Below are 24,644 nucleotides of genomic sequence, written 5' to 3' on the forward strand. Positions count from 1 at the left end.
CGGTGGTTCGGCTCCTACCTTTCTGACCTGACGCAGCGTGTGTTGGCAGGAGAAGAAAGGTCGACCCTATGCCCCCTTACTTGTGGGGTGCCACAGGGGTCGGTCCTCTCGCCACTCCTCTTCAACACATATATGAAGCCGCTGGGTGAGATCATCCGTGGTTTCGGGGTGGGATACCATCTGTACGCTGATGATACCCAGCTGTACTTTTCCACCCCAAACCACCCCAACGAGGCCATCGAGGTGATGTCCCGGTGTGTGGAAGCCGTACGGATCTGGATGGATGACAACCGACTCAAGCTCAACCCCTCCAAGACGGAGTGGCTGTGGGTACCAGCTCCCCGGTTCAGCCAATTAATTCCATCATTGGCCATTGGGGGCATTCAACTTGCCCCCGTGGAGCGGGCGTGCAATTTGGGCGTCCTCCTGGATGCCCGGCTGTCCATGGATGACCATGTGACAGCCGTGGCAAGGGGGGCGTTCCACCAGGTTCGCCTGGTGCGTCAATTGCACCCCCTACTGGACCGGGACGCCTTACGCACAGTCACTCATGCGCTGGTGACGTCTCGCTTGGACTACTGTAACGCTCTCTACATGGGGCTTCCCTTGAAATGCACCCAGAGGCTACAGTTGGTCCAGAACGCAGCCGCGCGGGTAATTATGGGGAGTACTAGGTACTCCCATGTGACACCGCTCCTGCGCGAGCTGCACTGGCTTCCTGTGGTCTATCGGGTGCGTTTCAAGGTTTTGATAATAATCTTTAAAGCGCTCCATGGCTCAGGACCTAGTTACTTGCGGGATCGTATTCTGCCCCATACATCCCTGCGACCAATTCGCTCGCACAGAGAGGGCCTCCTCCAGGTGCCGTCCACTAGACAGTGTCGGGGGGCGGCGCCTAGGAGTAGAGCCTTCTCTGTGGCAGGCCCAGCCCTGTGGAATGACCTCCCTTCGGATATTAGGAATACCTCTGACCTCTGCTCCTTTTGTATTAAGCTTAAGACCCACCTATTCCAAGCAGCTGGCCTGGCTCAACTTTGATCCAACCATATCGCTCCTGACGGGTTTTTACTGGGTATTTTAATTATATTTAATTATCTAGGGGTTTTTAAATACTGTATTTTAATTGTTTTATTTATCAGCCGACCTCCTCCTTGTGTATGTCTCGGTATATGTCTCTGTTATATGTTTGTTTTGTCCACATATTTATTTCATATGTTTCATTGTACGCCGCCCCGAGTCCTTCGGGAGAGGGTGCGGCTAAGAAATAAATATTTATTATTATTATTATTATTATTATTATTATTATTATTATTATTATTATTATTATTATTATTATTATCCTGATGATCATGTGATCAAAATTCAGACACTTGGCAACTGACTCATATTTATGATGGTTTCAGTGTCCTGGGCTAATGTGATCACATTTTATGACCTTCTGATAAGCAAAGTCAATGGGGAAGCCAGATTCACTTAAGAATTGTGTTAGTAGCTTAACAGCTGCACTGATTCACTTAACAACTGTGGCCAGAAAGGTCATAAAATGGGACAAAACTCAAACAACAACTGTCTCACTTAGCAACAGAAATGTTGGGCTCAATTGTGATTGTAAGTGAAGGACTATGCCAAATATCTAAGTTTGCTACTATTCATTTACAATATATGTATTTTTTTTTCAAGGAATATTTTTATTTATGTTCACTGACCAATCAAATATAGTATGCAAAGGAAAAAGATAATACACAAAGAAATACAGTTTTAGAACATTTGTTCCATACAAACATTAATTCTAGAACATTTTGAAATAATAATGATGTCTTGAAAGGGACACGGTTTACTATCACCAATTATAGCTATGACTGCAAAACAAATGGTGTTTCCCTTAATAATATTGTTAAGATTCAGTTCCCATGTTCTTTTATAATAAATTGCTAACTGATACAGAAGGTTTCTGCCACCTGGGTGTATTTTAATTTTATTGACAGTCTAAAAGATACAAACTTTTACTGGCTGCTGGCTGCAACTTATGCAATGGCAAATAGAGTCCCCTAGCAACAGCTTGTTATTCTTTGAAAAATGCAAATTTTCTTCCAGAGATATGTACATGTATTCTAGACCAGAAACATCACCCACACAAAAACAATATGCAAAACAATGACTCTCATCCTCTTTGGGTGAACTTAGTTTTTGGAACAGAGAACTGTTATTAGAAATAAGCTTTTTTTAAAAAAGGATGTCATTACATATGCATTTCTGTTGCTAAGCAAGGCTGTTGTTAAGTGAGTCACATCTGTCTCAATCATCTTTTTTGCTACAGTTGTTAAGTGAATCACTGCAATTGTTAAAAGAATCTTGGAGTCATTAAGCCAGGGGTGTCCAAACTTGGGAACTTTAAGACTTGTGGACTTCAACTCCCAGAATTCCCCAGCCAGCCATGCTGGCTGGGGAATTCTGGGAGTTGAAGTCCACAAGTCTTAAAGTTCCCAAGTTTGGACACCCCTGCATTAAGCGAATCCAGCTTCCCCAGTGCTTTTGCTTGTGGGAAGCTAGGTGGGAAGATTGGAAATGGACATCATGTGAGGCAGGTTGTCAAGTGTCCAAATTTTGAATCATGTGACCATGAGGAAGTTACAAAAGTCATAGTTGTAAGGACTGGTCGCACGTTACATTTGTTAGTGCAACAGTGACGTCAAACAGTCACTAAACAAATGGTTGTTAAGTTGAGGACTACCTGTACACCTTCCAAATTCTCATCTTTCATCAATATAAAAAGCACAGAAGCTCCTCCCAAAATCTATTACCCCCACCAGGAAAGCATTTCCATTACTTTGGCATATCTCAAAGACTGATTGTGTCAGCATTCTTTTAAACAGCATCTGTGTTCTTGTGACATCAGTCAAATGCAAGACATGATTCATTGTGTCCTCCACTGTCCCCATTTACAGTGAGATCAAGGCCAAATTTATCTGTTTGTTTGTTTATTAAATTTATATGCCATCCATCTTCGGGATAAGGTGACAAATTATGGATGGTAAATGAATTTTAAAGGCTCAAACCTTACCGATTTTTGCTTTGTCATTTAAGGTGAGAAAGAAATATTTCAGTTCTTAATCATAGCCGTGACTTACTTTGTTTGCATCCAATACTCTTTATTTCTTTATTTTATTATCAGTTGATTTTACTATATTTTTATGCGATATTATATTATTACATCCTTTGGCTACAACAATAAACTTATTTACTTAACTCTTATTCCACAAACTAACTAACCTAGAAGAACCAATGTGGGTGGTATTATTGAAGCAATAACAAATGAGTTTCTAATCCACAGTTAGCCATTATCTTACTTTTTTCCTTTTTAAAATAAATATTTGAAAAAAAACCAATAAACAATATAAAAGAGTAAAGAGAATAAAAAAGCAGAACACAAGTAAGTAAATAGGTAAGTAAAAGATCTAATATTACTAGCATGTTATTCCTAATGTATTGCTAATTAATTATAAATAATTGAATATAATGTATTGCTCAAAGACAAACAACACCTACAGTCAAGATCTACAGTATGAATCACTAAATACTAAAGTGTGCTCTTTCTTTCTTTTTCTTTTTTTCTTTCTTTCTTTTTCTTTGTCTGTTTCTGTCCCTGTTTCTCTCTACACACACACACACACACACACACACACACACACACTGAGAGTGGATTGAGCCAAAATCTATAACTTATTCTGATTTAAGTATCCCATAAAATTGAAATATAGATTCTGAAAAATTCAAATTTTGTACGAGGCATAAATCCATACATTGAATTATTTCCATTTTGAACAAAATTCTGTGTCATCTTTACAATACTACATACTGTACTTTTTTTTTACTGAAAACTTGGTTATTTCTCTTTAAAGAGTAATTAACCTAATAGTACTGGAATGCTTTGAGGTTCAAATTAATTTTGTTCTTAAAAATAAATATGTCACTGAGTTTTAACTAGAAACTATTCTTGGACTATAATTTAAATGCATAGTTTTATATTCATCCAAAATCTGGGAATTTTCACTATTCATATTAAACTCATATTGAAAATAATATTCATAGAAAAAAACATTTTCTAAAAATTATTTAAAGTTTAATGCATAAGAGATGTGTTTTTTCATATTTGGTAGCAATGCTTTAAAACACTATTTTGGAAAATGATTCATATTATAATGAATGAATTGGATCTCACTTGTGACAGTCACTGCCAGCAACAATATCTTATATTTCCATAATTTTGAGAATTCTATAAGGTGGATCAATACAAGTTGTGAATGACATACTAAAGAACTATGTTCTAAAGAGAGGAAGGAAGGGTTTCTCAATTAAATACTGTATGAAAATAAAAAGATAAACCTATAATCAATTTAAAAAGTTAATGTGAACTCACCTGACTGGATTCTCCTCCTAATTTAGAAAAAAATTAAAATCCCAGTTTGATTTTTGAGGTCTTCTTTCTGAAATGTCTGATTTGTCTGTATAGAGTATGCTTATTCTTTTGTCATTTGTTCAATATTTTGTATGCAGAACACTCTGTCAGGTTAAGTCCCAGCTTCCATCTAAAGGAGTTATCCCAAAATTTCCACACTTCCTCCAGCATCTACCAGGTCAATTTAATTATTTGAGCAGAAAGAGTATTATTGAAAGCAAGGATGCAATCCTATGTACCAACCTACCTTTCAAAGAGTTAATTCCACTAAGTTAAAAGGAATTCTCATAATGCATTATACGCGTGCATTATTAGTCCCTTCTGCTTGCTACAGTTAAGAAAAAAACAGACAGATCATTAAGGACTTAAAAGACTGCAGTCCAAACCTAGATGGGAACAAACATATTAATAATTTCCCTTTTTAATTCCAGGTAGAAAGGCAGGAGGCCAGAGCTAAGAGAGTGCTATAGCCATCCATTGTTTCCATCACTTTTTTCCCCTCAGGCAGGTAAGACTGAGACAGGTGGAAGAAAAGCTCTGACTAAAGGTAGCTGGTGAAAATGGAGGGCAGTGTCACGATGTTAAAAAGTTTGCTAGGCCTGAACTGAATGAATTGACACTCAAGAGTTAAACTAAGAAAGAGTTATTGCGCAGGTCATAAAAGTTCTTATCTGAAAGTGATTTATTGCGCATGCGTTTACACATTCCAAAATTCCTTTCTTCTTTGTTCGGCTGCCAACTTGGCAACCGGAGCTTTTTATTATCAAAATGTAACAATTAGTTATTTTCTGTTTCATTTACTTTTATTATTTTCGTATTAAAGTTTGTTTATTAATTAGAATATACTTGTCAAAGACTTTTATTTTATTTTTTAATATCTCAAAAGATATGCGGAAGGGAATCAGCCTCGGTCCATTGATCTCAGATTTCCCCAGGGCATTTTTCCCCTGACAACTTGGTATGCAGAGTTTGGTTCGATGATACAAGCTGAGATGGCTACAATTTATGGCTGTATTTTCTCTTCGCGCTATCTTAAGATAACCGACTAAGGCTAATTAGCCATGTCAAAGAAGAGAAAGAAAAGAAAAAAACACGGACATGGAAAGCGCTCGAAAGAATCCATTCCCTCAGACACAGAGGAGCAAGATTCTTCAGGTGCCGAGCCAGATGTGGGGGAAGGAGCTACAGAAGGCAAGATCTACGGACCGAGGTCAGTGGTTCCTCCTTCTAAAATATCTCCAGGAGATTATGAATTTTTGGGGGCCAAGCCAAAACTTCCCACTCTGCCAGAGCCACTCCATTCCCAGACCCTCGCAGATTATCAAACGATTGATGAATGGCAACTGCCGGCAAAAAAAAAAATACTCCCACGCAGAAAGCAGATTTTATGAATTCCCCCCAGATGTTGATGAAGAAATGCAAAGCTATCTTGATCAAATAGAACGTTTCGAAAAATATGCTAGGGAGGCGAGAATGTACTTTGAGGAGATAAAGCGAAGTAGGAGGAGCTCCCCCACTCCCAAAATGTCTGAGGACGCCATCTTGTCTTCAAAACAACAGCCTAAGACACACCCCACAGAGTTCATTGGTCAATTAGAACAAAGAGACATGTACACGTCACCGAGGTCACGTGGTCCCTTTGAGTCAACTGAACTTCCGCATACGTATAGACAACTGCAGCCAAAAAGTGAGGCTGCACTGCCATCTGCTGGCGGAGAAAAATTATTACAGCAAAAGATGAAGCAGTTGGACCAGATTTTTAGAGATCTGTCTATGAGTTTTACAGAAGCCCAAACTTTGCCTCCAAAGGTTAAGTCTTCAACACCCCCTGGCGGTGTCGAATCCTCCCTAGATGGAAAAAGTCAAAGTCAAAGGCGAATTCGAGGAAGCCAATTTGATGTTGCCACGCAAAGGCCAATGATGCAACCCCAGCATCCCCTGGTTCAACAACCAGTTTTGCAACCAGATCAACAAATTGTTCCTCAGCAGGTATTCACAGTCACCCCCTTGACTGGTGAGTCCAAATTAAAGGAGTCAGGAGAGAATTATAAAGCCTGGGTCAGTGAAATTGCGCTCTTGCTTCGAAGAGAAGGCACACATTCCATGGTTTTTAATCCTCCTCCTCCACCGTGGACACCTGCGATAAGAGACCTCGAAAACAGAGCAATCACGACTTTGCTCATGTCAATGGAAATTGAGATCCAAGGTATCTTTCCACCTGATGCAACTGCCCAAGAAATTTGGGCTATTTTGGAAGATTGCTACAGGCCCGTTTCAATTGAATCTTCATGTTTGCTCATGTCTGAGTTCCATGGTTCGAAGTTGAAACCTGGTGAACGAATTGGTGGACATTTGACCAAACTGAAAAGAATGAGAAGTGAATTGAGACAAAATGGCCATGTAATCGATGATATCCAAATGATTAGCATCATCATTAACTCATTGAATTATGAATGGAAAGATGCTGTTGCAAAGATTAACTACGTGCCTATTGCTCAACGCACAGTTAACCACGTTTGCAGACTTTTAGTGGAAGACGAAGCTATCAGGTTAGCTACACCATATCTGCAACGACCTCCAGCATCAAAGGCTCCAGCCAGACGTCCCTTCCGAGGAAGAGGCTACGCTCCAAGGATGCCAAAGTGCTACACCTGCAACCGTGTGGGACATGACACCCGGGATTGTCCCCAACGAGTTCCAGCTCCCGCCACGTACCAGCCCAGAGGAACAGATTCCAGAGGCAGAGGTAGAGGCGGAAGACAAGGCCGTCGTGGTCCAAGGCGTGATCCACAAACTCCACTTGTGACACTGGCCATAACCAACGTTCCACAACCTGATCCAAAGTTCGACAGACGTCTTTTGTGGACTTTAGATAGTGGAGCAGCTGTGCACGTTACCCACAGAAGGGAACTTTTCACAGAGATGGGCGAACCAGAGCCCGAGTATCGAGAACTGTATTCCTTCACCAACCACACTTGCAAGGTCATGGGAAAAGGAACTGTTTACATTGAAGAGCTTGATACACACATCCCTGATGTTTATTATATACCTTCAGCAACCAGTAATTTGCTTAGTCAAAGTCACTTGTCTAGAGATTTAAAGTTCCAGGTTCACCACCTCGAAAAAGCAAGTTACTTAGTTAAAGATGGAGATATTGTTGCTGAAACCATGCTGATTGGTGGTGTTTATTACTTAAAGCCAAAGCCTAAAGGGCAAGCACAGGCAAGTATGCAAACTCCAAAAAGGCACAACGTAGACCCAGAGAGAGTTGTCCCAGAGAGAGAAAGCGTTACTGTGCCAAAGGCTCCTAAAGCCAACAAACAGACAAAACAAAAACGGGTTGCTCAAAGCAAGCCTGAGGGGCCTCATGAAACTGTTAATGTTGAGAATTCACTAACTGGTAAACCTTTGCATTCCAGGTGTATTCACAAGTGGCACAGAAGATTGGGGCATGCCAGTTTCCGTGTTCTTAGAAAGATGCCAGAGTTCGCAAAAGGTTTGGATCTAAAGGGGTGTAAGGTGTTTTTGGATTGTGCGGTTTGCAAAAAGGCTAAATCCAAGGCGGCTGCAATTCCCAAACACGCTACACGCCTGTCAACACGCATTTTTGATTTGGTACACACTGACATAGTGGGTCCTTTCCCACCAACACTTGGTGGCAGAAAGTATTTTTTAACAATTGTAGATAATCATTCTAGATATGGATTTGTATATCCTATGAAAGAGAAATCTGAGACCTTTCAGATCTTTAAAGACTTTGCAGCGTTTGTTTCTACACAATACCAAGTTCGCATCGCCAGAATCCAGAGTGACCGTGGTGCAGAATTCATGTCTCAGCGTTTCCAGGACTGGATGCGTAAAAATGGAATTCTTCATCAGACATCTGCTCCATATACACCGGCTCATAACGGAGTCGTAGAAAGAAGACAAGGGGTTCTACAAACCATGATGCGTTGTCTTCTAGAAGATGCCAATCTCAGTAACGCATACTGGGGTGAAGCAATCAAATATGCAAATTACATTGTCAACCGTACTTGGAGCAGTGTAATCAATCAAACTCCTTTCTACATGCTGTATGGCTACAAGCCCGATCTCAAGAACCTCCATATTTTTGGTTCATATGCTATGGTGAACACTCCCTTAAGTCAAAGAAGAAAGGGAGGTATAGTAGCAAAGAGACTAAGATTTATGGGTATTGATGATAATTCAAAATGGTACAAATTCATTGATACTAAACATGTGATTGTCATTTCACAATCTGCTAATTTTGAGGAAGACATTGACTGGTCCAGGATTCATTCCAATGATCCTGAAGTTTATTTTCCTAGAGATGGTGTTCCAGATGTCACGCAGCCTGATGGCAATTCGCAGGCAGATATTCCTTCTACCAGTTCTTCACAAACTGATGTTCCGTCTTCGCAAGCCGCGGATGCTGATGCTAGTGACGAACGTGAGGACGAGGATGATGATGAAGAAGAAGAAGAAGACTGGTCTGTTGCTCCTAGACGCTCCAAGAGGGCCACAAAAGGAATCCCTCCACAACGTTATTCATGGCAACTGACAAAAACACCAGTACCTTTGATTTGCAACGTTACTCTTCCTCCAGAGACATTCACACAAATCAAACAGCTTCCTGATTCAGAACAAGACAAGTGGTATGATGCAATGCAGGATGAAATGGACAGTTTAAAGAAACTTAATGTATTCACACCTGCAAAACCTCCAGCAAACAAGAAAGTCATTGGCACCCGATGGGTCTACAGAATCAAGAAGAAACCAAATGGTGAGTCTTTATACAAAGCCAGACTTGTAGCTCAGGGTTTCGCTCAACGTTATCCTGAGGACTACACAAACACTTACTCACCAACAGTCAGAACTGAAAGTGTAAAAATTGCCTTAACCACTGCAACTATTCTTGGTTTAGAAGTTTTTCAATTTGATGTGGACACAGCTTATCTACATGCAGACCTAGATGAAGAGATCTACGTGAGAAGCCCTCCAGGATTCCGAAAGCAAGAAGGGGATACCTGGTTCCTGAACAAAAGTCTTTATGGTCTGAAACAGTCAGGTTTAATGTGGTATTTATGTCTTACTGACAAACTAAATTCAATGGGCTTTATTAAGTCCGAAACTGATGAATGCGTGTTCACAAAAAGATCTAACAATGCATATGAGATAATTCTTGTTTATGTTGATGATATTGTTTATATTGGTCCAAATAAGAAAATGAGTGAGATTTTTGCCAAAAGTTTGCAGAGATACTTCACACTAAAATCTTTAGGACACATTAGCACTTATTTAGGTGTTCAAATTGAAAAGACACAGAAGGGGTTTAGTCTTTCACAAGAAGAGAAAATTGACCACATTCTACATCATTGCAACATGAAAGATGCTAGCACAACAAAGACACCCATGCAAACAGATTTTCACAACTTAACACATGAACCAAGTCCTGAGTTCGAGGATCAAACACTTTATAATTCAGTCATTGGTTCACTATTATACATTAGTAGTTGGACCAGACCTGACATCGCACTTAGTGTTAATCTTTTATCACGACACGTAGGTAAGGCAACACAATTTCATTGGTCATGCATTAAGAAGTTATTGAAATACCTAAAACACACTAAACACATGAAGTTATTGCTAGAACCAACACACGCTGATCAACCAAAGTTGATTTGTTTTGCTGATTCCGACTGGGCGAGCGACAAGAAGTCACGCAAAAGCACTTCTGGTTACATGATGTTCCTAAATGGTTGTCCTGTTTACTGGCAAGTGAGAAAACAGAGTTTTGTTTCATGTTCATCTACTGAAGCTGAATATGCTTGTGTTTCAGATGCTTGTAATTCTCTAACGTGGTTTGATGCTTTGATCACAGATATCTGGACACGTCCGATTCGACCAATCACCGTGATGGAAGATAATGTATCTGTGGTTTATATTTCTGAGTCACATTTTACAGGTTCTAGGTCCAGACACATTGACATTCATTATCAAAACACAAAGCAATTAGTTAAGCAAGGTTTTGTTAAATTGCAATATGTTTCTACACATGATCAGATCGCAGACATGCTTAACAAACCACTTGCCGCAAATCAACACGAGTATCTGCGAAAGAAGATGTGCCTTAATTGATGATTTGATGACGTCAGCCCAGACTAGCAAAAGAAGGGGTGTCACGATGTTAAAAAGTTTGCTAGGCCTGAACTGAATGAATTGACACTCAAGAGTTAAACTAAGAAAGAGTTATTGCGCAGGTCATAAAAGTTCTTATCTGAAAGTGATTTATTGCGCATGCGTTTACACATTCCAAAATTCCTTTCTTCTTTGTTCGGCTGCCAACTTGGCAACCGGAGCTTTTTATTATCAAAATGTAACAATTAGTTATTTTCTGTTTCATTTACTTTTATTATTTTCATATTAAAGTTTGTTTATTAATTAGAATATACTTGTCAAAGACTTTTATTTTATTTTTTAATATCTCAAAAGATATGCGGAAGGGAATCAGCCTCGGTCCATTGATCTCAGATTTCCCCAGGGCATTTTTCCCCTGACAGGCAGGTAGTAAACCATTGTTAGTTTCAGTTTGCTATATTATTTGCTGTCCTATGGTTAGCATTGGGCTAACTTACCATGTTCCACAGGCACTATCCTGGCTTTTCTTAAAAAATGCCAAATGTTATCTAGCAGGATTTGGCTGGTTCATAAGAATCACGTCCGTCCGTCCCCCAATGCAGAATCCCTTTTAAGTTTTGGCAGGATGTGGCAGATAGTCTGTTTCAAAGGTGAATACTCAATGGCATAGCCTTGTTGAAGATGCCAGCCCAAAAGTGCTGAGAGAAAGCATGAGATGGGCCATCAACCTCCAATGCTCAGAGTGTTGGTCAGGAGAGTAGACATTTCTCCCTCACACTTTGGAAGCCATCTCTGATTACAATGGTCCAGTCCAACTCACCTTCTGCTATTTAATTTGCTCTGTCTTGGACCTGCATAATAATCCAATTATTTTCTAATTGAAAACATACTTGTAATTTCAGGACAGCATATGAAGTTATCTTGCCACCATTTTATCTCCAAAACAATGCCGTGCTGATGGACTGAAAACAGCAGTTTCTCTCTCTTTGTTTTCTCATCTTCAAACATAGCTAAAATCACACAATGCAACACTTTATCCAATTCTAAACAGAGGCTAGAAGACACACAATATAAAGATGTTCCATTCCTTATTGTGATGTGGATTTAATAATAAATCTAAATAGTACTAGCTCGCAATACAGAGATAGAAAGCACTATCATTTCTGCCATTTTTCTGAAGAAAAAAAGCCAAGTGCATATCTGTAATACAGTACCATTGCACAGAAAACAGAAAGAGAAAGTGGAAATATAAATTAACCTCTGTGCATAGACATTATGAGGTAAAACTCAGCACTGGATTGCAAGATGGTCCCTTGTCCTTTATTTTAAGGAAGGTTTGGGCACATACTTAAAGACTCTTTCAGACAGTTAGCAGGCAGTCTGATTGGGGTAAAAAAAAGGATCTAAATGCTGCTTGCAGTTTTGTTTTTGCCATTATTATTTTTTATCCAGAACTAATCAAAAGCAAAACGTGACAGAAGAAAGCCCGCTCTGGCAGCAATCTGAGAGAGCTACTGACGTTATCATTAAAGCAGGGTTCATTAACCACCCTCTTCCTCGATATCAGGGCTGTCTGATGCCATGTTGACTCCTGCTAATTATCCTTTGCTTGCAAAAGAAATTGTAAGGATTCTTCAGCCTCACTTAAAAAGGAAAGCTCTACCACTTCAACATTAATCTTGTTTCTTTTTTCTCAACAGCATGTCAAACAAAGGGTTGAAAAAAGAAATTTTATGAACCTCTGGTACATGTTTTTTATACAGAGATTCAGAACTGCAGAAACACATACAGGTTTACAACTTCAATTGTTCGCTTGAGCAAAAAGCTTCATTCACGTACTGTACACACCCTACATAATTCAAAGTCAGGTTGGCCAAGCTAGGTTGAGTTTTGAAAGAATTGGAGCAGAACACCCACTGCATATGGTACCATATTCTATTTGATGACTACAAAGAGCAATAGTTGCCATATAATCTGTATCTTCCAAAAAGGAAGACTTCACCAATCCATCAAAGCTTGGTCAATCCTAATCTATCTTGGCATTTTTCTCATACCTCCTGGTATTTTTCCAATTGAATGGCATTGACACATCCAATATATATAAGAATTATGACATGTTTTAGGAAACATTTTTCATTGAGACACTAATGTTTTCAAACTCTTCATTCTGGTAATAGTTGTACACATACTGTATAAACTGACATTTTTCTGAACAAACTTTTCTTTTTGGCCTGCTATGAATGCATCATTCACGATGTTAAATTACACAAAGTTATGACATAAAATTGCATGTTGTTCTATCATGGTACTATATAATGCCTCACATTGTATGCCAGTGACAAAAATGACATATTTGTACATGGCCCGTTTATTTCTTCCTTATACATTTTAACATATTATAACACAGCTACTGATTTATTTTTCTGACCATCTCTCTTCCCGTCCCTTCCCTCTTTCAATTTTTTTGGATATAAATCGGTCAAAGGCACCATGTAGCTGTTTACAATCCCATTTGTTATACTCTATAGACTCAAAAACTCCATGCCCATTTGAGTAAGAGATAAAATTTGTTGCAGTGATAAATACATTGGGAAGATAAACATACGATTAATATTATTATTTTTTAAATAGTAAAGATGTGAGCTACATGGAAAATGAGTAGTTTTAATAATGTGCCACTACATATAAAACAGGGTAATGAGTTTGGAAATTAATTCAACTAATTCAGAAAGACCCCGTGTTATATTAGCCTACTAACAACTAAATAAGGAAGATGGGAAAAATGTAAATGTATATCAGAGTAAGGAAAACTGCAACTACATTTCCTACTAAATCTCTAAAACAGACTTTCTTTTTATCCTTGCAAGTATTCTGTCTTCTAGAACAATATTCTGCTCACAAGCTGGAAGAAGCCTAACACTTGCTAATAGTGAGAAGAAAATTTAAAAAAATATTATTTTGTATTTGCCAAAAGATGTGAGTCCAAAGTAGTCAACAGGTAAGCAGTCTTTCTCATTCTCCTTTCTGAGCCACAGGTCTCTTCCCTCTCTCCCTGCTGGTTGTTTGGATTAAACAATCTATTCCAAAATAATTTCAGTAGTTGTGTAACAACAGTCTGCAACAATAGTGGACTGGCTGGTATTCAAACAATTCTATACAAGAAGTACATGGTGTATTTCCTTTCTTGCAATAAGAGAAACAAAAATAGTGCAGGCAGGGTGGAGGCCATGACTTTCACAACCTGCCTTCTAGTTTTTTTTAGTTTCTGTTGGACTTTAACCTCTGAGTTAAAGTCCTTGATTTATAGGATTGTTCAAAATTATGACAGACCCTAAAAAGGTACTTACAACCCGGATTCAAAGTTCTGATGGCTACCCTCCTCACAGTGACTTTGGGCACTCAGTAACCAAGGCACATTTAGGGCTGTTTACAGAACCCTGCATTCATGTAACTGCAATTTATGACTGCTATGTCGGAAACCAGCATTTACTTCCAGTTTTCAGCAAAAAAAAATGCCCTTTGTGCAGACAATGAATTCACTTAAAGACTGCAGTGTTTCCTTATAGCCACAGTGATTTGCTTAATGACCACCACAGAAAAAATCATGTAAAATTAGATCAGTCATGTGATGGCCTGCTTAATGACTGGCATGATTTACAACCATAACAGTCATGAATCAAGGTCTACCTTATAGATTATTATCTGCTGACTTCTTATTGACAGAAAACTGCATCAGACATTAATTTTAAGCAAAACAGTACTATGCCAATATACAATTTATCAAAACTGCATTTTGCTATTTTTTGATGTTAAGAGTCTACTCCTGCTCAAGATGGTGAAGAGCATCCTATCAGGGTTCTTTTGGAGTCCCGAACTGAGCAATGGACCGGGAAAACCTGCACTCTTAAGACATGTTTATATCCATTCTTTATAAATAAACTATGGTGGGACATATGAAGCAGGAGCTCAAAGAAGCACATTTTCAACCAAAAGTCTCTTACTTCTACCTGAGAGCCTAATCTTGCTCTTTGGTGTCTCCCTCTTTCAGGGCTGAATTTGGGCAGTTGCTGTGAGCTTAAGCCAGTGATTCCCAATCTTTTCTTCACCACGGACTCCCATTACTCCATCACTGGAGGTTTTTAAGAAGAAACTAGATAGTCACTTGTCTGAGATGATATAGATCAGTGATGGCGAACCTTTTCGGCACCAAGTGCCCAAGCCGGAGTACATGTACATGCGCTAGAGCACCAGAAACCCAAAGACCAGCTGGCCAGCACTCACATGCCTGGTTTTTGGCCATTATTTTGGCCATTTTTGGGCATTTCCAGGCTGGTTTCAGGACGATTTTGGCCCAAAAATGCCCAAAGAACAGCCAGAAAATAGCCCAGAAAATGGTCCGAAAACTGTCTGGGTTTTGGTCATTTTTCAGGCCATGTTCAGGCCACTTTTCAGCTGTTTCCATCACCTGCAAAGACCAGTTGGCCACCTCTGCCATAGGTTCACCATCACAGGTATAGGTTATCCTGCTTGAGCGGGGGCTGGACTAGAAGACCTCTAAGGTCCCTTCTATTCTATTCTAACTTAATTTAGTATAATCTTTTCACATATCAATACTTCTGTAAACCAAGGCAACAAATTAATTTTCCACCATAAAAAGATAATATGACATAACAAATGGTCTTGTTCTCTGGCACCTAGTATAGCAAATACAGTATATGCCATCTTTAGTCTGTTACAAGACAATGTTCCAAATCAGCCAAATGTATAAAACAGCTGAAGGGTAGGTAGTCATGGATTAAAATACTTATTGCAAAAATTATGTTTCACTTCAAATTCCACAGATGTCTTTCTTGCAAAGCAGCCTTCAACTTTGCTTCCAATTACATTTTAGGTGATAAACTACTCTAATGAACTACATTTTAGAGCTGTAAGCTATTATCTTCACTATTCTCAAAATCATGTAAAATAGCTCAGATGGTTTACCTGAAAAAGAGTTTCCATATTTTTTAAAGGTGAATGTTCAGCTACTTTGTTACACAATAACATTCTTTCCTGGATTACTGGGTAAAAGGTGACAGCATTTATTTGACTTAAGGGCAAAATGGATACTTGCCATTACTGAGATGTGAAGGATCCGTAGCTCTTCTTCTGCTGATTCGCTCTGGGGTTCTTCTGTGGGCTCTAAACCAGGGGAGACAGGTGTGCCATCTTGATGGTGAATGTGGAAGAGCAAGGTGCCATTTTCCAGCCACTGCTGTCTCCAGCGCACCAATGGGATATCTTCTGTATTGCCTGAAATCTCTGTGGATAAGAGAGGACAATAAATGCAAATTAGCATAAGTCAGGGACAATGGGAAGTGTACTAGAACTTTAGAACATATCAGGATAGCCTCTTTAAAAAACCAGAACTGTATGCGCCAACTAGCATTCTTGCATTGATGCCCCCAGAGCCTCCTTCTATAACATTACCACTTAAATTTGGAAAACAAAAGACCAAAAGCTAGGGTAAGATATATGGAAGAAAAATAACAACAACAACAACTGTGAGGCATCATATACATTTAATTCATAAAATAATCTCTATGGTCCTTGGGAGATTAATTAAAGCAGAATTGTGATCCCCACACAGACCAGTTATACAATCTTGAGTTAAAGGAATGGACATAGCTGACTCCAGCTCTGAAGTTTAAAGAGGAAACCAAAGAAGTCAAGTCTAATCTGTTTTGGAGATCAAAGCAGTGATTTACCATGGCTAAGACTTTCCTGTTGCATGATGATGTTCTAAAAAGCATAACCTGTTTTGTAACGAACAGTTTTCAATTAAAGTCAGGTCTTAATTTCAACTGGAAAAATCAATGGAATTTATTCACTTAAATTCTGGTCAATGAAATAGTTTTCCTAGAAATTACTTGTATCCCTCTGCCCAGAAAACCATATCAACTTTCAAATTTCACTGTTAGAAGTACAGTACTTAATTTTACAAGTTGTTGATATATAAACACAGGCCCGTATACAACATAGAATAATAGAGTTGGAAGGGACCTTGGACGTCTTCTAGTCCAGCCCCCTGCTCGAGCAGAATACTCTATTTCATTTCAAATGGTTGTCCATCTCTTTTTGAATTCCCAGTGATGGAGCACCCACAACTTGTGAAGGCAAGCTATTCCATTGGTTCATTGCTCTGTTAGAAAATTTCTCCTTAGTTCTAGGTTGCTTCTCTCCTTGATTAGTTTCTAACCATTGATTCTTGTCTTGCTTTTTGGTGCTTTGGAAAATAGTTTGAACCCTTTGTCTTTGTAGGAGCACCTCAGTTATTGGAACATTGCTATCATATCTCCCCAAATCCTTCTTTTCATTAGACTAGACATACCCAATTTCCGCAATCATTCTTCATATGTTTTAGTCTCCAGTCCTCTAATCATATTTATTGCTCTTCTTTGCATTCTTTCCAGAGTCTCAACATCTTTTTTGTACTGTGGTGATCAGAACTGGATGCAGTATTCTAAGTGTGGTCTTACTAAGGCTTTGTAAAGTGGTACTAAAACTTCACATGATGTGCACACATTCACTCACTCATTCCAACTTGTCTGCTACTTTGTCAAGCTTTATCCTCTGCAGGCTTTTGCTCATGAGCTGCTAGCAAAGGATCAGTTTTTTTTGCCAGTGTGCCAATTCAGTGATGGGAATCAGTCAATCTTTTTGAACTTTTCAACTACATTTGGGAGGTTGGTGTTGGTGCATGTGCTGCTTCATTCATTTGACTCTTCCAATTGTTTTAAAAGCTCTTCTTAACTTGATCCTTAGGCATAAAATCCTTCATTCTCATTTTGTATTGATCGTAATTTAAGCTAATGCTCCAGTTGTTTATTGTTATTATTATTTATCTAAACCGCAGACCACTAATTAAGACTTAAAAAAACCTGGAAAACTTATATGGACTTTCTGCAATAAGAAGAAAAGACAACTGATGATTTATGGATTTGGGGATTAGAAAGGGTTAAAGAGGGAGAGTAAGGAATAACATGCCCATTATTGGCTAATTATTATGATTGAACAAGGGCAGAAATCAAAATCTTGTTTCTTTTTTTTTCTAATTTTTTCTTCTTCTTTTTCTTTTCCTTGTTATACTGTACTTTTATGGTACTGTAAAATTCGTATGTATATCTATAATTTATATCTATATATGTCAGATCTCTGGTAAGGAAAGACTCCTTGCAACCTCTCTGAACCCTGAAATGTTATCAGAGGTGTAGTTTCAATAGCTCCCCAATCTTTTTCCCACATTGATTCTGCTGCCATTGTTATTAAAGCAGTATTTGAAGGATTAGATAACAAATCTTAAGCATATCTGTGATTTCTAAAAGGAAATGTGAACTCTGCATAGACACAGCTAAGAAAGCCAGCTTGTTTACATATGCTCTTCTACTCAGGGGCACATTAATTTTTATCTAAATACAACTAGAGAAGCTGAAGAGCCAATTCATGGAGACACTAATTTAATAAATCAACTCTGTGTCCAGAATATTAACTTTTCTTATAAGGCTAACTCCAGGCTAAAAATGTACATGGAGTTACTGGATGTTTAAAATAACCATTTAAAGCCATTGGCTGTGATCTTATCTTCATAAAAAAAAAAAACTTTGGGTCCTATTATATAATCTTATCCTACTTTCTGTTATCAGTTGCCTCTATGTAGATATAGTGTCATTTATTTCAGCATTTAATGACTCAGAATAGCCACTAAATTTGATCTCATCATATCTTCAGTTTTGGCCATTTCTAGCCAAAAAACAAACAAACACCATTTAGAAGAATTAACTAAAAACGGGATGGGTAGAGCGCCATAAGATAGGATAGATCCCTCTATGCAAATGAACAATTCTATTGAATCACAATGTGCTCAGGAAAACAGCAGTGCTCCAAATGAAAAGACATTAATGGGGTTCAATGGAAAGGCTACAGCAGGGTTTTCATGAATTATTCTGCACCCTCTTCTCTTTGAGGATTGCACTTAAATGTTTGTCCTATCAATATTATTTTTGCCCATTCCACTCCATCATGTCTGCACAGATGATCATTACAGTTAGCATCTGTCACCATTATCATCCAACACCATTTGAGTGCTTGAGAAAGTCAACCTACAATTGATGCTAAGGGCACTGGTCACATCTGATGCTACCATACGCTGTATACTGAAAGGTAATAAATGTTTTCCCTTACAGTTATTAACCCTTGGCTCCAGATGGCTGTTTTTTAATCTATTTGTTGGATGTTAATGCCAGTGTTAATGACTTTTCATCTAAGGCCTTAATGGAAGTCACTTGGGGGAATCAGCCTGACCATCAATATCTTTCAAACTTTGAACTTGAAAGCTGTGCTTTCCACTTTTTCCACCTCCCTGGATCTAAATATGCTACCCCATCATATAGATTCATGAGCTGTACACTTAAAAAAAAGACATCATTAACAAATGGACTAATTTAGCATACCAAGGGCATATAGCCCTAATCCTTTTTAAACATGATAAAAACAGGGAGTCCTTTTTGGAGACGCCTTAATAAAGGTCATTCTGCAAAACTGCTGCAAAATAACAAGGAGTAGATGTTGAAGGCCTTCCACATTTGCAGGCCTTCACTACTACAGGCAACCTACCCTACTGAGATAATATAAGGTGGCCATCACAATATATCATGGATCCAGTTTAGATGGATAGGAGTCACGTACAAAATGTAACTAATATGAAGTGTTGCTGGATATCTAATGTTCACTAAACAATGATGGAACAGTTAATACAAAACTGTATGTGAGAGAAAAGCAGGCAGAATTTTGAATTTGGCAAACTTTTGGATATTAAATTTGGCAGTACTTGACTTCTTCTTTTAAAATTAAAAATTGGAATAGCATGTGTCCAAATATTGAAATGACCTCTTCCATTCTAGCTTTGGGAAAAAATCCATTAAAACATGGCTGTTTCATCAGCTATGACTCATCTCTCTGCTTAAAAAAAGATATATCAATGTTGGGCCTTTTATATTCCAATTGTTTACATATTTTGTATGGATTGTTGAGTTCCTATTGTTTATGTTATTTATTTTAAGCAGTGTTGGGGGGGGGGGGAAAGGAATCATATAGCACTCAAAGTCATAGCAATTTTTAAGTGCAGTGACTTAAAGCAGGGCTCTCCAAACTTGACACTTTTAAGACTTGTGGACTTCAACTCCCAGAATTCCCCAGCCAGCATGATTGGCAGAGGAATTTTAGAAGTTGAGATCCCTAAATCTTAAAATTGCCAAGTTTGGAGAGGCTTGTAAAGCGAATAAAATAAATAGATGGTGGGCAACAATTTGAGAATACAAATTCTATCTTTTGTTTACGATTGTTGAACACTGATCTGCCACATTCTAATATGTTATGATAATTGTTTATTTTTTTCCCTTGTTAAAAATTGTAAATTACAATTCAAATCCTGGAAATCCCAATAGGAGATTCTTTGAATGTTCTACTGTTAAAACTGCTTAAGACACAAAGCACAATATTTACATTGTTAAAAATAGCTGATAATATCTAAGTAGTGATATTATTTTATTTAAATATCCATATAAATATCTATCCATAAAACACTTATCTTTATAGTTCATACCATGAAACTACCATGAGCTGAATTAACTTTTTAGAATGAATAGAGATGCCATTCAAATTGAGCCTCAACTGCAATTGACTGATCAGTAAACACTCCCACCCCTTTTATTTCAGGTAAACAGAAGGAAGATGAGTACCAGGCTCCTTCAAGTATCACAAACGGGTCTTCTATGTTCCTTCTAAAATATAAATGCAACCACAGCACATAGCCAGTGCAACTGGAGGCAGAGCTATTGTAAAGAAATGCCTTGTTCTTCCTTCTTTGCCTTGGGGCAAAAGATATGACAGACCAATCTCTGTGCAGGTAAAGGAAAAACTAGCATTGAGGAAGCATTTTAAGCCCAAAAATTTCCAGAGCCAAAACGTTGAAATCATTCTTATAGACTATTCATGCTAGTTAAATCATACTGCACTTTCTTTTTACTATTAAGGGAATATGGGATGTGAATGCCAGGGCCACCTTAATTGAACAAAACCTATGAACAAATAATGTCTGTTCAAGGCTGACTATCAAGGCAATGGCCATTCCCTCTTGGCAAGGCATCTAAGCATATTTAAGAAATCTAAGCAAAATGTACATTTGGGGTAGGAGGAGAGGGTGCATTATACAGATGATGGACTGAAGGCTAATTTCTTTAAGTGCTTATTACAGCAAAGAGGACAAAGAATTATTGCAAATTAAGGCGTGGTGCAGGGAACAAAGAAAGCTCGTTGCTCATCATAGAGAATGTGAACATATTCATAACTGAGGCTTGGTGCTTGATCCAGCATTTGTCTCTGTATTCGATTATTCTCTCTGAGGAGCAGAGCAACACAGAGGAATATGCCATGACACCCTTCTTTGATTCTTTTCCTACTTTTAAAAAGAGCTCCTAGCGCTCTTGATTATGGATAAAACTAAATATATGCAAGCACGTGCATAAAGATTTCAGAATTTAGCTGTCTGAACTGCAATATGAGTATTTTTTTCTTTTTTCATTGTCTTTGTCCTGTAAAGTCCAACAGATGAACCCCCCCAAAAAAAATCCCCGTCGGCATGCTGATTTTCAAAAATATGTTGAACTTAGAATTTCTTTGAAATGAGTATCTTATTCATTGAAGCAAAGAAAATAGAACTACATCAACTTTATTTTTCATGGAAGAGATTTGTATTTCACCTTTCCACAAATGGATGGCAGAGAATTTCAGCAGTCATTTACTTTAGAGATTCAGCTTTGATAATTGTTATCTGACGCTCTATCAGCCTCTTTATGGAAAGTCCCATCTCTTACACTGTGACAGAAAGAAAAAAAAATCTCTTTTTCTAAGATGCAATTAAGGCATTACTAAGTGCACTGTGTGTAGTATGACATGTAAAAACTTCAATGCTCTTCCTACCCTCAGCATATATTTTGGCTCTCAAGTCTTCAAGGGTTAGAAAATAAAACTTATCTTCTTTTTTCGCTAAAAGGAGAACCAGGTTAGCAGTGTGCAGAGATATGGAGAAGTCTTCTGAATCAACATCGCAAGGCCTCAACTGCAATAGCTCACCTATATACTCTATACAAATTCATGCAGGAATTGCCCAAAGTGGCCTATGGCAGTGACGTGCGGTGAGGTTTATGGCTGGTGAGGCACTGACACAGTATTGGGTTTCAAATATTTTTAGACTTGTGGACTTCAACTCCCAGAATTCCACAGCCAGGCATGCTTAGTTCCGATTTAAAACGACAGCATTTGTTTTTGTCCTTTGCAAAATTCATTTTCTTTTTTTTCTCCCTTCCCCTCCTTCCTCCCTCTCTCCCTTCCTCCCCCTCTCTCAAACACACACACACACAGACACAGAGAGAGAAGTTGGATTGGACTATCTCTCCTACCCCCTTCCCTCTCTCACTCATTCTCAAACAAACACACACACACAAAAGTTGGATTGGATATCTTTTCCAGTGGCTTGAAAGCAGCTCCTTTGCCATCCCCCCATTCCCCTGCTGCCTTCCCCAAACACCTCCACCATTGCAAATGCAGCCTGCTGTCTGGGTGGGAAATGCCTGGAACACAATAAAGCCTACCCACTCACCTCCTGCTGGCAGGCTGGGGTGAGAGGAGAGGCAGAGAAGCCGGAGGGGAGCCGATCCGAGCCTTCCAAAAGAAAGAGGCTGGGGAAAAGTTTGTGTGCTACAGCATGGCTCATTGCCTGGCTTTTGGAGAAAACAGAACACCTCCACAAGAGAATAATCATGGAAGCCATCGAAATAGAGAAACACCCCCACAGCATGAACAAACGTGATGATACCTCCCGCCTACCAAACATCTGGAAACCAGCCCTAGCCAACAAACGAACACCACCCACCACCCAAGCCGTTAAAATACAAAACAACAATGCACACACAACCTGCACCAATCAGCACCAATCTACCAATCATGATACAACCACACAACCAATCATTCCACTTACTGAAACAAAGCCACCACCCCATCCCCTCCCACCAAGACTTACAGAAAGACGGCAGCTCCGTTCCCATTTTAAGCCCATGTCAACCCCAAGGCTCAAATCCTGGGTGCCATCCTTTCATCTATTTTAATTAACAGACTTTCAGCTACTCTTTTCTCCCAAGTTCTCTACCATCTGCCTTGGTCACAAAACAGGGCTCTTTGGTATCAGAGTCAGAGGCTCTTACTTCATCAGCTTTAAGCCACGGACTACTTTTTCCTCTACCAATTATCTTAGATACTTTCTTATATCTCCCATGTTCCTAAAGAAGAATGCAGTTTCCCCAATTACAAACAGGTATTATCATATTGTAGACAGGTAGGGGATGAATATTATGCTATAAGGCCAGGATCATGAACCAAGCTTATCTGAACTACAAATAAACCCAGGATTGTGAATTGACCCATACCTATACCAGGCTCCATCTAAAGATCTGCAAAGAACTCTGTTCTCAGTTGGAGCGAGATTTATACTCAGTTATACTCTGTGATAGGATGATCATGAGTGATTTCTTAATACTTTAATATCATAACTCTTCCAACAAGCTCAGTGACATACACATGTTCTTCCTTCTATTTGTTTTAACCATAATTTTATATATGGTAGAATTTGGAAACAGTATCTAGTTAAACTATCTCTGTAACTATTGAAAATTGTAGTCTGTGTTTCTTTAATTCAATTGCTTCATTTACAGATGGTCCTCAACTTATGACAACTCGTTTAGCAACCATCAAAGACACAATGGCACTGCGAAGACATGACCATGTTTTACACTTACAACCGTTAGTGCAACATCCCTATGGTCACATGGTCAAAATTTGGATGTTTGGCAACTGGCATTTATTTATGATGGTTGCAGCATTCCAGGGTCATGCGATCACCTTTTGCAACCTTCTGACAAGCAAAGGCAAGGAGGGAGCTAGATTCACTTACAGTCATGTTACTAACTTAACAACTGCAATGATTCACTTAACAACAAAAGTCATAAAATGGAGTGAAACACACTTAACAAATGACTTGTTTAGCAATGGAAATTTTGGACTCAATTGTGGTCAAGTACATTACCTGTGCTACACTGGCTCTTAGTTGCCTTGTGAATAGCAGATCAATATAATTCTATGGAAGCAGCTGTAGTTCAATCAAATAAGACATGCTTCGCAAATTGAAGATTCCTCATCTAATCTGTGACCTCCTCTAAACATCTTTAGATCGTCTCCTAGTCACTATTCAGGCAATTGTGAGCTAGAATGGGCTAATCTCCATGATACGGTACCATATCAGAAAGCTTCCAATTATTGTCATCATCATCCAGAAAGCACAGAAAAGATGTGGAATGGTGAAGTGAATGCGGTTGTCACTAATTATTTTTAGCCAGATTGCAATGATAATCCTCTCCTTTCACAAGTTTATTTTGCTTACTGCTTTTTGCTACTTTTCTATTTTCTGCATAATTTTACTAACCTCAAAAGGGATGATGGGTCTGTATGTATGTAATTTTTACAATTCAAATTGTGTTCGTGCAGTTTCAAACCTTGATTTAATAACAACCACTACTCCATAAATGTCAAGATGAATTATCCTCCAAAGGGCATTTATAGTATTCAGTTAAGCAATTTAAAAATCACACAACCAAAGGCAATAACAATTTATAGGAAAAACAAGATTAAAGTATTAAAACACCATATACATTATATATTATACATAAAAATAGTGGCACCAGATAAAATATTACAGCATCACAAATTATCCAAAGCCACCAGCATATGTTGTAGTCTAACTGTAAACCAAATAAGCTTAACTTTCTTCCTTGGGACGAGTATCAAAGGAATGTGGAGCCACTACAGAAAATGCTCTGCCTTACTATCACAACCCCTTCTTACCTATAGAATAGGGGTTTCCAATCTTGGCAACTTTATGACTTGTGAATCACTTATGAACTCC

General features: G+C 38.5%; 1 protein-coding gene across 1 annotated transcript in view; it reads right to left on the bottom strand.

The window, feature by feature from the left end:
* Positions 1-24,644, bottom strand: part of ASTN1 (astrotactin 1) — a gene marked incomplete at its 5' end in the record, with an annotated part of 262,549 nt that overhangs the window by 149,414 nt on the left and 88,491 nt on the right. The window contains one exon of the mRNA XM_081946598.1: positions 15,708-15,895. Coding sequence (XP_081802724.1) covers positions 15,708-15,895 — 188 coding nt within the window. The remainder of the gene's footprint in view (positions 1-15,707; positions 15,896-24,644) is intronic.

The sequence above is a fragment of the Natrix helvetica genome (genome assembly GCF_964273705.1).
Source record: "Natrix helvetica genome assembly, chromosome: 3".
Lineage (NCBI taxonomy): Eukaryota > Metazoa > Chordata > Lepidosauria > Squamata > Natricidae > Natrix > Natrix helvetica.